This window comes from Cyprinodon tularosa, unplaced genomic scaffold, assembly GCF_016077235.1.
Source record: "Cyprinodon tularosa strain WSP-4 unplaced genomic scaffold, ASM1607723v1 ctg332, whole genome shotgun sequence".
NCBI lineage: Eukaryota > Metazoa > Chordata > Actinopteri > Cyprinodontiformes > Cyprinodontidae > Cyprinodon > Cyprinodon tularosa.
Window position 1 is genome coordinate 809,593 of NW_024039044.1, and position 15,120 is coordinate 824,712.

At 39.7% G+C, this 15,120-nt stretch overlaps 3 protein-coding genes across 4 annotated transcripts in view; 2 read left to right on the forward strand and 1 right to left on the reverse strand.

Moving 5' to 3' along the window:
• LOC119789159 (Fanconi anemia group A protein) overlaps positions 1-1,016 on the forward strand; it is a 37,299-nt gene extending 36,283 nt beyond the window's left edge. The window contains exons 41-43 of the mRNA XM_038293953.1: positions 327-474; positions 548-646; positions 741-1,016. Of these exons, the coding sequence (XP_038149881.1) occupies positions 327-474; positions 548-646; positions 741-839 (346 nt within the window). The 3' untranslated portion in view covers positions 840-1,016. The remainder of the gene's footprint in view (positions 1-326; positions 475-547; positions 647-740) is intronic.
• Positions 906-10,847, reverse strand: znf276 (zinc finger protein 276). Of its 2 annotated transcripts, none has more exons than XM_038293955.1 (13): positions 10,712-10,847; positions 9,843-9,956; positions 7,561-7,858; positions 7,415-7,461; positions 6,905-7,318; positions 6,661-6,736; positions 5,670-5,753; positions 5,461-5,580; positions 5,295-5,370; positions 5,031-5,148; positions 3,632-3,731; positions 2,138-2,436; positions 906-1,378 (listed from the first exon to the last, which is right to left on the reverse strand). In XM_038293955.1, exons 2-12 carry the CDS (start codon positions 9,913-9,915, stop codon positions 2,172-2,174), a joined length of 1,671 nt encoding a protein of 556 aa, XP_038149883.1. In that variant the 5' UTR covers positions 9,916-9,956; positions 10,712-10,847; the 3' UTR covers positions 906-1,378; positions 2,138-2,171. The 2 variants fall into 2 exon arrangements, with proteins under 2 accessions (XP_038149883.1, XP_038149882.1); XM_038293954.1 differs by having other exon boundaries at positions 9,675-9,956.
• A 510-nt stretch (positions 10,848-11,357) lies between these two features.
• The window catches only part of vps9d1 (VPS9 domain containing 1), a 37,826-nt gene continuing 34,063 nt past the window's right edge, over positions 11,358-15,120 (forward strand). Inside the window, exons 1-3 of the mRNA XM_038293959.1 lie at positions 11,358-11,495; positions 13,525-13,585; positions 14,881-15,069. Of these exons, the coding sequence (XP_038149887.1) occupies positions 11,403-11,495; positions 13,525-13,585; positions 14,881-15,069 (343 nt within the window). The 5' untranslated portion in view covers positions 11,358-11,402. The remainder of the gene's footprint in view (positions 11,496-13,524; positions 13,586-14,880; positions 15,070-15,120) is intronic.

Consider the following 15,120-nt stretch of genomic DNA (forward strand, 5'->3'; position numbering starts at 1 on the left):
AGATTCCTCCAATTAAAGCTGCTCAGAAAGAAGCTTCAAGCTTAGATTAAGGAGCAGATTGTTAGTCTGGGACACTGGGAGGTTCGGCTGCCCTGCAGAGAGGAGGAAATTTGATGCTGGCTGGGGATCAGGATCAAACTTTGGGCTCTAAAGCTTTGAAAGCTGAAATCTTTCCAAAACATTTTGATCCTGATGTTTGAAATTTTTAACATGAAGTGTGAAACTGATTTATATGGAATATATTATGATAAAGGTATAAGAATACTTTCTTTTGGCTCCGTTTTCTTGGTCATATTCATTTCTTTCCTGTTTTTTTTTTTTTTCAGTTTGCTGCTGCAGCAAAGTGCTGAGTTCCTCCAGAGGGCGCTGTGTTGTCCAGGGTTCCTCCACGCTGCCATCCTGTGGTACCTCTCTGTGCTGCAGCTGTTCCTAGAAGGAGACACGCCGACCATGACCACAGCACCTACTGAGAAGGTGAGGGTGGTTCTGTCTGTCTATGCAGAGCGATTAGAAATGATGCTAAATGAAAATCTGGGTTTTCTTTCAGCTGGATCCCTCCCAGGTTCTGAACCGCACCAAACAGCTTGTCCTGAGTTCGATCTCACAGGTACCTCCCGCTGCATTCTCCTCCAGCCAGCTGCGACAGGTAGGCTCCCACATCAGTGCCTGCATCCCACTCCAACCCTCCTGACTCGCCTTCATCTTATCTGGTGTTTTTCTCTGTGTTTTCATGGATCCAGCTGGAGTGTCAATGCGCAGACCTGGACCCAGAATTGGCAGCAGCTCTGTCGGTTTTGCTGAACCCTCACAGTCTCAGCCCTGAGATAGACTTCATTTAATGGTGACAGACTGGAAACATCTGACCTGATGCTAAACGTCAAACACAATGTTTTTCAAACAGGCGACTTTTTTACCAAAGTATTTTATTTATTTACATAGTTTTTCTACAGATCATATACATGGGGAGCCCTTCTGTTGCAGTGTTCTTTTCTTGGAATAAAAAAAGACTCTATCTCGTTGTGTTTCTTCCTTCCTACAGAGCCTCAACACCAGAGCTTAGCAGCTGTAGTTTGGCTAACAGTCATAAGGCAGCGCTTCCTGGTGTGACAACATTGAATACATAAGTTAACATCAATTTTAAATAGTTTGTTGCCTGACCAGCAGTTCAAAACAATAAAACCTTTTCATCTTCAAATCTGAAGCTAAAATCTGCAACTTTCTTTAAGATCTTTTGTTCGGATTCATTTGCTTTTTTCCTTTGCTGAGTAGTCGGAACATTAGGACCAAAAACTGAAGAACTGCTGCAGTGTGAATGGAGGAAAGGCAGACACCGCCCTAGTGGCTGAAACAGGAACGACAGGACCCTGAGCACCTTCACCTGAAAACAAAAAATTATTTGATAAATTTTCAGAGCAGAAAACTCAACATATTTTAACATGCATCAGCATCTATACTCGCACAGCCCAACATGGTGATAAAATGTATACAACATCAAAAACGTTTCATTCTCCCAGCCTAAAAATCTAACTCAGCTGTTCTAATGACTGCCATGGCCACAGGTGTATAAAATCCAGCCTCGAGGGGTGCAGACAGTTTGGTGAAAGATTTCTGAAAGGATGGGAGCTCAGTGAGCTCCAGCCTGGTTCTGTGATCAGCTAGACTCTTGAACATTCAAATACATTCATCAAATATGGCAATTATTTAGCATGGATGCATATGAACATCCATGTTAAGATGAAGGCTGCCCATTGGCTATATTTAAAAAGGCTTTTCCTAGGGCATTATAGTGGTGAAGATTAACAGTCATCCAGGTCATAGTCATTCAAAAGTTAAAGCCAATCCACTGGACCTTGTTATCCAAGTTTGAAGATGTTTCGCCTCCCATCCAGGAAGCTTTTTGAGTTCAAAATGTCAAAATTAGTGTTGAGTTCGAAGCTTTATAGAGTATATAACCCAGAAAGCTCTTGATATGACTGATCCCTGATTCACAGCCCAATTAAAGCTGCTGAATAAGTTGATTCTGTTGAGAATGGTTGTAGTGGTTCTTTTACCCTCAGCTGAACCTAAACTTCGGGACTCTCTCAGAACAGTTTGAGACAATGGATCCAAAGTGCAGACCCAGACAGGCTGTTTGTACCTCTGAAGCAGAGCAGGACCCGGACTCCCTGCCGTCATCTGTCCTGGTCCTGCTGGACCACTTCTCCGGTCAGACCTATGGTCTGCAGGTCTGCATGCTGCCTCTTGGTGCCGCTCCTCTGGACCTGGGCCTGGATCAGCGGGTGGACCATGGACATGTGGACGTTCAGGTTGTGCGCCTTCTCGAAGCGCTTCCTGCATATCAGACACTCAAACTCCAGGTCTGCCTCGGCCTTGTGTTTTGTCATGTGGTACTTCAGGGACGCTCTCTGGCGGCACTGGAACCCACAAACCTCACATCTAAAGAGGAGGATGACAACCAGATTTTTTTTTTAAGCCATAGCTTCTGATTATGACCAAACAATCAGAAATAAGTTCACCTTCATCTGGAGACCAACCTGTACACCAATTTGACATTTATAAAATAACGATCTGCAAAACCTCAACATGCAACGGACAGTCTGTTACGGGTAGTACCGATACCCAGGCGAGGTGAGGATGGCCTAAATTCTTCTGCAAAGAAATGTATTAAATTCTGGAGGAATTTCTGGGGTATTTAGTGGACTCTTTTCCCCCTGCACACTGCTGGTCAGCTGGCTGAACAGAGCCTGCTTTAATTCCTCACTGGATTCAGCTGTAGATTGTTATTTCAATTTCATCAGAGGTACAGTGAGGAAAATATATATTTGAACACCCTGCTATTTTGCAAATGCTCCCACTTAGAAATGATTGAGGGATCTGAAATTGTCATCATAGGTCCATGTCCACTGTGAGACATAATCTAAAAAATCCAGAAATCACAATGTATGAATTTTTAAACTATTTCTGTCTGACTTGCTATAACCGAAATAATGCCAAACTGGCGAGCTACTAAATCCCTTCTTCGGGACATTATCCTTCGCCTCTCCTGCTGAGACATCTATATGTGCTCTGTGTTGTGGTTTTAGAGGGTGGCGCTTTGTGACGGCTTGCCTGGGTCAGTGATGGCGATTAGTTTGTGGGAAGTGGTGACTGTACCATGATAGACTACAATGAAAAGGAAGGAAAACTGTTTCTATATTGAACTTTTGTTAACCCTCCTTTTTTCTTTTGCACCACACGTCTATCGACCAATATATATTGTTATTGAATAATCATCCAGCCCTACTTAGAGCAGGCAATTGTTGGGGTTTTAAAGTTGTTGAGCTTATTTAGGACATTATTTTATTTCTAGTTCTTCCAATAACCTGTATGTTGAGTATGGTATAGCTAATAATCATATTTTGACTTATATTCCTACAAAGATGAAGCTCTAAATATCATGCTGGAAGATTTTTCTAAAATGTCATAAAGAAGACTGTGATTGGATCACTTAAATTATTAATCATGTAGAGGAATGTAATGCGGAATAAAGTCCAATCAAGGCCTGAAGATGTTTCAGTTTCAGACCGTAGGAACTAGGTCTGTGGTCAGCTGCAGACTGAGGTCATAATGAAGCTCCTTAATCAGGACTTACTGCAGCGGTTTGGCTCCTGAATGCCTCATCTGATGAACTGACAAATGTTTCCTCTGTTTGAAGGTCTGACCACACTGGTCACAAATATAGTTCCTCTCCTCTGGAAACACAAATAGAAATATTTACATTATTATCATTTGTACATCCTTATTGAAGTTACTGAGACCAAATATTTCATAGTAACCTGATAAGACAAACATTTAGAAGATAAAAGCCACAATAACTCACTAACTGTATTGATGAGTTCTTGCATCAATGCAGCATGGCATGGAGCAAACCTACTGAAACTATAGCCCCATTTACACTAGCCTCTGAAAACTGATCCGTGCCGAGTTCGGACCGAGCTTGGATCAGTTAACCATGGTGATTTTGGTTCCTTATGCCGTTTACACATCATGCTAGCACGGTTCCTCGCCTTCTAGTGACGATGGTACTACTGCTCTCTAGAGGTAAACAAGCAAATCAACATGGCGGCGCCCGTAACATTTAGGAAGTTTGGTTATAATTGAGATATTTCGTTTTTTGCGAAAACTGAAAAAAAGAGTCAGGTGAAGAAGGCAGCCTTTGGTAAATTTACTTGGCAGAGTCGGCTTATGGGAAGTGGATATGACAAACGTTGAGGTTCATCACACTGGTAATCAGAAAGCATGTGGTTCAGTAGGGAAGCTAGTATTTTTATGAATGTCTGATATATCATGATTACAGAGGCTGACTGTAAGGAGATGATGCGCTTTGCTCATGCGCTCTTTGTTATCTGAGAACCGTGCCGGAACTGAATAGTGCTGAGACCAACTAATGAACTAGGACCAGTTTAGTGTGGTTCAGTACGGTTCAGTTATGCGTGCCATTTATACTCAACAGTTATCTCAGTTACATTGCTCGGACCGATCTCGGCACGGTTTCAATAAGGGTAGTGTAAATGGGGCTTATGTCAAAGGCTCAGAAACTGACCCCAAAAGAAACAGCAAATCACAAGGCAGTATCACGGCTTACGGCGGGACATCCAGCTATGATGAAAGCAAGTGGGGGGAGCCAACAGCTGAACCAAAATAGACATGGCTGCACAGGAAGAAGTACATATATGAACAAGGAAGTCACACCGTGTAGCACCTGCACATTTTATCTTGTTAGCATGAGTGGCTAATACCAAACTTTGGCAGGTGGGCATTTGGTGTTGCTTTGCTCCAGCATGTAAGAAAGTTTGCTAAACGGCCCAGATTGATAGAAATAAACCAATATTATCAGTCTGTCTTTCCAGATTGGTCAAATCCTATTTGAGCTGTAATCAAAGCTAAAATTGTGATCTTTTTAAAAAGACACGTAAGGTTATGTGTGACCCCGTTGTTCAGCGTGTGTGGGCCTAGAAAGACCCACCACAGAGTATCCCTGGAGGCCTCACCTGTGTGGATGAGCTTGACGTGTCGCTGCAGATAGCGGTCGATCATGAAGACCTTGTTACAGCCAGGATGAGGGCAGGGTCTCTCCCTCATGTCCTCATGATGCTCCTTAATGTGTTTCTAAACAGACACAAACAGAAGTTCTACTGAGAACCTACACACACACGCGTCTGCAGGGATAGGTTTACCTCTGACTCTGAGAAGTTAGAAAGAAGAAAAAGGAGCACACAGATTCACAGAGGGAGCAGAGGAGGATCCATCCTGACCTTTAAGCCATCAGGAGCTCTGTAGACAGCAGTGCAGCCCTGATATGGACACTTGTAGATGTTTGGGAGTTCCTCTCTTAAAAACAAAAAAACAACAGCTTCACTTTATGGATCTGAACAGGACCAGAGATTGTTGGTTTAAGAACCTCCTGGAAAGTTTACACACCCTTTAGGCTTGAACTTGTTCTTCCAGCCTGGTTTGGGTCCAGGTTTTTTCCTGACTCTGGGTTCTTCAGAGGACTTTGGGCTCTGCCTCCTCTTGTTGGAGATGTTCAGTCTGGAGGCTCTGAGGGGAGGAGACGTCTAACAATTTACAAACAACTACAGGGAGGATTGGTTGGCCTTTAACTCTACAGGAAGTGGTTTATGACTTACGCCTGGTTCAGGATTGGCTCAAACAGCTCCTCGTCTGACGGGTCCACTCTTCTGTTCTCCTCAATTTCTTCCTCGGAGATCGCCCTGAAGCCACACAGATTCAGAGTCTCTCTTAGCTTTAATTTCAAAACCAGCTTTGTGTCACAGGGGAAATTAAGAAAACTTGCACTTGAATTTGGGGCCTTATTCTTAAAAAACACTGCATCAAATCAACTTCCTCCTCTGAAGTCGCCTTTTTTATAAAAAGAGTCCTCCTGTGTCTAATCCAACATTGGAATGAATAAACTTCCCCTTAATCTAGGGCTGAAATGACTGATCAGATTAATTGTGATTAATGAAATACTGATATACTAATCAACTACTGAAGTGTACAGACTCTAGAACAGGGATCTGCAACCTTTACAATCAAAGAGCCATTTTTCATTCAGTTCAGCCAAATAAAACTATTTCGAGATGTTAACTGATAGGAAAAACATTAATAACTATTTCTAAATGTCTACTACAGCATATTATTTCATTTATGAAAAGATCACTAATTTTATTTCTTTTTAACAAACATTTGCAAAAAGAAAGCATCATTTCATTTTTTTCTTCTGAAATTTTTTTTTGATAGGTATAAAAAAACATATCTTTTAGCCTGATGACAAAAAAGATCTAAGCAATTTATTACAAGTAGCTTTAGTGTCATTTTTGTTTGTAGACAAGACGCACCCCATTTCCATAACAAGCCAGATTCTTTCTCATGGTTTATTAATAACATGTTACTGTTTAACCAAAGTGTCTGTAATTTGTTTTGATTCTGACTACTGTTTTTTGGAAGCCTGTTAATCTAAAACAATATGCATTGTATGGTTGCATAGAGGTGAACTTTCACAGCAACCTGGAGTTTGAAGATGTTTCTCTTTAATGTTTCAATAACACCAGTAATCAAGGCTTCTTTTTCCTGTTTTATCTGAGTGCTTCAGCCAACACTGACCCATCATAAACAAACCTGTCAGAAAGATCATCGTCAGCGCTTCGGTCCTGCAGCGGAGCAGCAGCTGGAGACAGCGCCTCCTCTGGAAAATCTGGGGGGGAAAAAAAACAAAACAAAAACAGATCAGTATCCAGAACCCAAAATAAAATCACAGCATTATAAATCCCACTAAACCCACAGCTGTGTTTCCACCTCAGACCCACGCAGCTTCAGCTGGTTCTATTTTCACATTTTGAAGGTCTCATGTAGGAATTCTCACCTTCACTCCCAGTCCAGCCCTCCTGAGCCAAGTTCTGTTCTGTTCCTGAGGGGAGATTTTGCTGAACCAGAGTGTTTATGCTTCCATCTAATAACCTTTCATTTCCAGCAGACTCTTCCTCCTCATCCAACTCTTCCTGTTCGTCCTCTGACATTTCTCCCTCATCATTCCTGATCCTTAAAGCTCCTCTACTGGCCTCCCCTTTGGCTCCCAGGTAGGAAGCAGAGGAGCACTGAGTGTCCATGATGTATCTGTGACCATCGACACAGCCCCACACAGCCTTCACAGAGCCCCAACACTGGCCCTCCAGCACCTCCTTCAGGTCAGGGCAGGACTGGCAGGCCTCCCCGTGTCGGTGAGCCCAGGTAACCAAACTGTGGAGGCATTTTGGGTCAGTTGTTATGGAAGTTGGTGCTGAAAGAACAGAGAGAAAAAAAACCGAGTGAACCCACAGTGAACCCCCCATTGTAATGGGGTTGGTCAAAACAAAAAAGGGAGGATATTCTTTACTTCCTGATGTGTTGTTTGCTGAGGAGTTTGGACACTCTGGGTTCTTCCTGTAAATAAACAAGCAGCTTTAGGTCCAGCACGTTTCACGGTTTAAAAACAGACTCTTAGAGACACCCTGAGCTGTATTTACTTATTCAGACCCTCACCGGTTCCCCTTTCCGACAGGTGGCAGGTTGACTCTCTGCAGAAACCTGATCAGGGTATTGTGGCACTTGTAGAACTTGGTGTGACACTTTTTGCAGATAAACTCTGACAGTTCAGGATCACGGTCCAACTGGACCCCGACCAAGCGCTGGAAGTCCGTATGGAAAAAGAGGGGCGCTTGAGCAGCAGAGTCAAAGATTTCCAGGGAATCCTGTGGCCATTTGTTGAAGGCGTGCCTTAGGCTGCGCGGGGAGAACTTTCCATGGCAGAGACGGCAGATGGCAGTAGACAGTCTGCCTGCTGGGAGACGAAACAGGCACATGTTTTGTGTTTGCTCCACTTTCAGCCCCAAAAAACAAAAAATATAAGAACAAAACTGATGTTACCATCAATGCACCATCATTGCAATTTCATTCCGCTTTTCATTTGCACTAATCATAAACATGTAGTTTTTTTAATCCAGAGTTTTCCTGTATTCATGATCTTGAAAGCTTGTTTGTCCAGAGTCAGTTGTCGCAAGATTTTACTTTTGCCTGGGGAAGTTTTTACCTCTACCTGCATGCATGGAAATGTGTGTTACCACAACTCTCTACCTTATGTGTGGAGGCAAACCCACTCTAAACAGCTACAGTGAGACAGAGGGTATCTTCAATTTGCATTTTGCAATTTGCGATTATATTGCTAATACAATTAATTGCCCAGTTAATAACAGCTGGTTATTAACTGGGCAAAAACAACTAACCCATTTGGTATTTACCCATGGGCTACATAAACTTAAAAAGAAGCGGATTGAAGCAGTGTTTCTATCAACTAACTCATATCAGAGATTTTAGACACGGGCATATATATTCTATTGTTCGTTTTTTTTTGTCTATCGGAACGATTTCTAAAATCTTTATCCGATCAGGACAGCCCTACTTCCACTGCATGTGTTTAAAAATTCTCTTATTAATGTATTATTTTTTATTCAGACCGCTGGAACAAGTTGCTAAAACGCAATAATTCACTTATTTTTCTTCTTTTTTAACTCGGCATATGGTGAAAAAAATCCATTTAACCCTTCATGTCATGCAAAGATCGTCTTGATACAAGAAAAATACAGGTTTTTAAGAAAATGACAATTTTTCAATCGATTGTTAGTCGATAAGATAAATCCACTTTAGATTAATTTATTAACACATAGCTTGCATCCCTAGTAATGATGATGGTAAGCTGGTTAGTGGGTATGTTGTTTTACAAAATGTATCGACACATGAAAACTTGTGTTTTCTTAAATCTCAGTGCGAAAAAAACATTTTGTTTTGCGTATAATTGAAAATAAGATTTATGGATATGATTATGCTCTGAAATAATAAATTATAAAATTACTACATATTTTTCAGTTAGATTCAACCCATGACCTTTTATCTTTTGTCTACATGAGTTAAAGTTTGTTTGTGTATATTGTTTAAATCCTCTTAAAGCTACAGTGTGTAACTTTTAGCGACATCTAGCGGTCAGACTGCAGACCGCAGCAACATGAACATCTCCCCGCCACCGCTTCTCCCCCCCAACAGTACGGCGAGCGTTACGGGACAAAATGTCTTCCACGACGTCCGCATCACCTACCTTCTCAAGTGATGAGGTTTGTTTAGATAGATAATTTTACAGATAGTATTTCATTAGTCTGTGTAGGGTATAGATTTCATGTAGACTTAAGATAATAAATATACCCGTTATTTTTTCTACATCGTTGTGACGTTTTGGCGATCTCGCAATCGCTAGTTTGTTGGCTCTGCGCTGCCGTAGCGCAAAGTTGTCTGCCTCCATGGCTGCGAGACCCGCTCCTATGTAATTATAAATAACGAATTCTAAGGCAACGCAAATATTAAGGTTAAGAGGCTGAGCTCGTAGATGATGATAAATAACATAGTTATGTATAATATATTACATTTCTGACTGTATATCCCTGTAATTATTACACACTGTAGCTTTAATTGTTCTGCATTATAACTAAGACACAAAATGCTTCAGCACCTACTGATGGACACAGATTACTGACAACCTTTTTCCATTGGTGAGGTTGAGCATCATTGCATTTGGCTTATGTTTGAGCAGATGAGATTGAACCACTTACTTGATAATCTGGTTTTGCTGTCTGGATTTTTCTCTTGTTCGTCATCTTTTATCACACTTAAGCCTGAGTTCATGTCTATCCCTGTATTTTCGGGTAACAAACCATCTATAGTATGTGGTACAGTCTTCTGAAGTTTCCCTCTGTTACCAGATGACTTTTTCTCCTCACTTCCATCTGTTGACATCTGCACTCTGCCAGTCTGTTGTGATGAGGTCCTTAGACGTCGCACTTTCTTCTTCATGGTCTATGTCAGGGCCCGACTTTCTGAATAATATTCTGTTTCTGTAGTAAGGTGGAAAAAAAGACAACCCTGTGAGCCACTGAGATAAAGAAATAACCCAAATTTGTGAATTTGAATACAACAATATGTTTGAATACATTTAGATTAGGGCTGGGCAATTAATTGCATTTTGCAATAAAATCGCAATTTAGAAATATGCAATTTCTTAATCACAGAGACACTCAATTTCAGTCATAATAGATTCAACAAGAGTAAGACCCTGAATTCCTCCCTAAGTTGGTGGTAATACAATTAAAGTGGGTATGCTGTCCATCAGAAGGGAACAGCGAGGTGCAGCTAGCACCTAAATCTATGCATTATATTAAAAGTAAGATCTTTTTCATGCAAATGTTACAGCAACGTCCTGCAGCACAGGCTCCTGGACAAGCAGGCTCTCAAGGTCATGGACGAACTGAAACCCACAAGTGAAACACCGACATGGTTGTGCTTAGTGCAAAAAAAAAATAAAAATAAAATCGCAATAAATTTGAATCTGAAAATAATCGTAATTTAGATTTTTTTTTTTTAGATAGTTTGGAAAATGTATAACTAAATAGCAATTATTTCTCATCCCTTGAGGTTTCTGGTCAGTGCTGACGGTTATCAAAAAATAACAAACCCAACTCTAGGTGCCTTTCAGCTGCTGTTTAGCCTGGTTAGCTGCTTAGCCTATTAGCTGGTTAGCATCTTACTTTTGCTAGCTTTATTGGAGCTGCGCGGTTTAAGTGAAACACCAAGGGCTGGAATTGCAGCCTACCTTATATATTCCCAAGCCAAACAGCTTGATAACACGTTAAATGTAACACGTGACTTCTTGAGCCACTCAAACAAAAACAAACTCCACGGCTGCAAAGCTGTCCTCACTGATGTAAACATTAGAACCCGGAAGTGAAACCGGAAGTAGGGAAAGGGACGAATAATTCAGAGCGCCACCTCCTGGAATTCCGCGGTAATAATAATAATTAATAATAATAATAATAATAATAATAATAATAATAATAATAATAATAATAATAATATTATTGTTTATTATTATTGTTATAGAGGACATGTTTAAAAATAAATACAGAGATAAATACATGCTCAATAAATAAATAAGCATACAATTAATTGTCCCCCAAAAATACAATAAACAGATAAATGTTGGTAGAAATTAAATTATACAGTGAGACATAAATGTATATATCTCTTCTAATTAGCTTCTTTATTTATTCGCCTCTGTAATAATTACCTTATTTATTTATTGTCCGTTATGATCTTCAATATTTTCTCTATATTGAAAATGACGTTGGAGGGTGTTAAATGTAGTGAACACAAGTCAAACTCATTGTTTTGTCCACTCTCATTTTGGGATACTGGACCACCAGGGTGCGCTGTGCAACTTAGTGAGCAGCCCGGGAAGCTGAAGTAGAAGAAGAAGAAAAAGGAGGAAGAAGAAGAAGATCACCATGGCTGCGTCTGACAGCGGAGTGAAGCCTCTTCAAAACGCCATGAAGATGGCCAAAGAAGCGATCCAGCTTGAGGGAGGAAACAGTCATAAGGTACACATCTACTCACCTGGGTGGAGATGATGAAAGCCTAGTCGAAGACCGACAGGAAGTGACGATGTGAGGGGATGTAAACAAACAGAGGGCGGGTAACAGCTGTCATTCTCAGTAAAGACAGTAAACACACTGGTTTCAGTTTTTATTTTTATTTTATTTTTTAACATTTACTGCTGTAGGCTTTCCAGCATGTGAAACATCCTCTCCATGTTCATACCTATTAAAGTGCAGTTGGTTCTTAAATGTGATTTGTTGACAAATTAGGCGCAGAAATGTAACTTGGCTGCTAGCAGACCCTAAATGGGTAAAAAAAAATCTACCTATTTAATTACAGGGCTGCCAACTTTTCACCAAACCTTGGGGTAAGATTTTGAAATAGTTTGGACAGGAAACCCTGTCAGGATTAGATGAGGGTAGGTGCAGCTCAAGGTTGGAGGTTTTCAGAGGATTTAACTGAAGCAAAGTGGCAAAATGTGGAATTTTTATAGCACAGTAAATGTTACTGAGTAACAATAAGTGATCTGTAGTTATGTGAAACATTTTCTCACAATATACATTATTTTCTACATTCTGGTGATTTTAAGGGAATTGAAGTAAAGCAGAATGGGCCCTACTAAAATACTTGCATCGTAAATATAATAATTTCACAACTTTGTTCATTAATTATTCTCTGCAGTTCAAGTAAATTAAACAATGGGGAACTAATAAGCTATTACTGGCACTGATACAGCAGCCAGTGCAATCGAAATCCATGCAAACTACACTGTGTAAGAATATTTGTAATATGCTAAGGATTAAAAAGCTTCATTGATTATGTTATTAGTTTTTTTTACAATTGACAAAACAGCTAAACAATTCAGACCTTCTAGGAGGCTGTCGATTTTATAAAAGTTCCCCATGGCAAGAGACAGTACTTCTCTGGATGTTTCAGATTGGAAGGTGTGATGGAAATTCAGTTTTTAAACATATTTAATCGACCAAAATAAAGAATAAGATAAGTAATAACAAAAGAAGAACATCCCTGTGGTTTCTCCTCTATGAATCCTCGATAACCGAGTTGTTCTGCACATCATCTCTGAATGTGGTTGGTCTTTTCTTTGGTGGCTGATCTTTTAAAAATAAAATGCAATGGTTCTTTTTCTTGTTGGGGACCTCCTATTGTTTTGAGAGACCAACCTGAAAGCTTTAAGAATTAAAATATTTGTGTTGGTTTAATTTCTGCTAAACACCAACGGGAGATTATTAAACTAGACTGAGCAATAATTATTTAACTTGTCAGCAAAACATGGACTAAACCTGGGACTAAAAAAAGCACCAGGTAAAGAGTAAACAAACCATTGGATGTGATCCTAGTCTCAGCCTCCGCATCAATAGTTTAAGCAAGCTGCTGTAGTTTTTATTCATATTTACTCAAGTACAAGATCACTTAAAATCTTCAATAATTTACAAAGAGAATTATCCTGGTCCAGATGAGATAAGATAAAAATTAAAATGACATACCTCATAACAACTGTCTTTTTTTCAATATCTAGCACAGGGAGTAGGTGGGAACATGGATTGGGTATGTGTTACCACTAAGATTGTATTAAAAATGCGGACTGGATTTTGGTCACCGTGGTATTTATACATAAATAAGTGGAACAGAGTTGAGTTTTATTGTCTGTAATTTTTTAGTGTGAGAAATTGGTAATATGGAGTGAAAGTGTGCGAAGATACTGAGATTGGTGAGTCTATTAAAAATCTAGTTAACCTTTGGAGCTCACAATGTTTACCAGTTGGCTTGTAGTTGTTTTTTTTATCCTGCTAGTTAACTAGTAAAGTCCAACATGTGCATCAGCTGAGGCCTCACATGCTGACATGCTGCCTGCTGGCCCTATATATATATATATATATATATATATATATATATATATATATATATATATATATATATATATATATATATATATATATATATATATATACATATATACGTGTGTGTATATTTATACATGTTGAATTTTTACTGACTGTTGTTTCTCTACAGGAGGCGTACTATGAGTACCTGCGGACCATCAACTATATATCACATGCTCTTTTGGAAGAAGGTGAGCCTCACTCATTTTGTTGCATACAAAATAGAACATTTGATATGTTTCAGGTAAACAAATGTAGAACAAAACTTTCCATGCTGGGCACCCATGTTGTTTGCTAGTGAGTATTTTTCCCTTTTAATCTGCACAGATTTCTGGAAGGCACACTTTCTCAGTTCAGGGTCTTATGTTCCCTTACTTGTTTTTAAGAGTGAGGGAACAAAACACGGCTTTTGAAAGTATATTTATCTTATTGATTTATTCAGTGATATTGAAAATGAAAAATCCAAAATCAAATTCGAAGTTATAATGCTAAAATTGCCCTTAACTCTTTACCGTCTCTAAAAAATATATTTTTACTGACCTCTTGATTTAAAGGGGATTTAACAGTGAGGTCAAAATGATGCACCTTTCATTATATCTTGCAGTTTAGAAATGACTCTGGAGTATCAGACTGTTCACAGAGACATACTGCACCCTAATGCAACATGCTGCACCGAGGAGATGCTGTCTGAGAACATTTCTAACTAAATCTGGATTTTTACACCCACACAGAAACTGGATCCAAATGTGCTACCTAGTGGGCACAAGTGTGAACCAGGAACTAAAAATATTAGAATGCAACATCCTCGGGAACTCTCAGGAACCATCAGGGTTATGCAAATGAAGCGACCTGGGAAGAACCAGAGTCTGATCTCCTCCGTCCTACCCTTTGTTAATACATTAATCCAAGCCACAGCCTAGAGGCATGGTGTCCAGTAGAACCGAACAGCAGAGGAGTTTAGCTCCATAATTCTGTATAATATTCCTTCAGAATCTTCATAAAATGCAGAATATTTAGTGAGAGTCCTCATCAGAAGACTGTAAAAACAACAACACAGTGTCTTCAGTCAAAGCTACTCCAGATCTGGTGCTAAACAGATCACAATAGAATATCATTCCTGCCTACAACTATTAACATTCATAGAAACTTGTTTTTAAATAAAAGTCCATGGGTTTCTACATGTAATTTCTTTTTGGGATTAATAAAGTATTTTTTGAATTGAATTGTTTTATTCATTTGCTGGAATAATGTAACTTTCAGAGGCATTTTGTTTTGTTATTAAGCTGGAAACCAGATGAAAATAAAAATCAGCTACATTCCATTCTGTGACAAACACATTTTTAAAAAGTCAGATTGCTTTTTTAAAAATAGAATTACTAAAATAATTCACCCTTTTCAATGATATTTTGAGGTACTGCTATGCAGCTGTAGTAATACTGTTCCAGAGGCTAACTGGATCCGCTCTCATTGTGTTTCCATCTTCCAGAGAAGAACGAGATGGTTGCTGTGGAGGTGGAGCGGATGTTGAGGCTGGCTGAGCAGTGTCTGGAGCGAGCCAAGTCGTTTTTAGCGAAACGCTCTGAGCCTCCTGACCCTTCCAACTCCACCTGCTCTGCGTCAGCCGGCCAATTAGAGCCTTTTCAGACAGAGGCTGGTCCTACATCTGTAAACACTGGTGAGGAGCTTTTCATCCAATTAGAGGCATCTATTTTATAACCACTCTGCT

Excerpts from the sequence above, each read along its gene's own strand:
- znf276 (XM_038293954.1), bottom strand. The coding sequence starts at position 9,915 with ATGAAGAAGAAAGTGCGACGTCTAAGGACCTCATCACAACAGACTGGC. Across the intron at positions 7,859-9,674 it reads CAGCAAAACCAGATTATCAA|CAGGCAGACTGTCTACTGCC; the intron begins GTAAGTGGTTCA and ends TTCGTCTCCCAG. Across the intron at positions 5,149-5,294 it reads GAGCTCCTGATGGCTTAAAG|AAACACATTAAGGAGCATCA; the intron begins GTCAGGATGGAT and ends GTGTCTGTTTAG.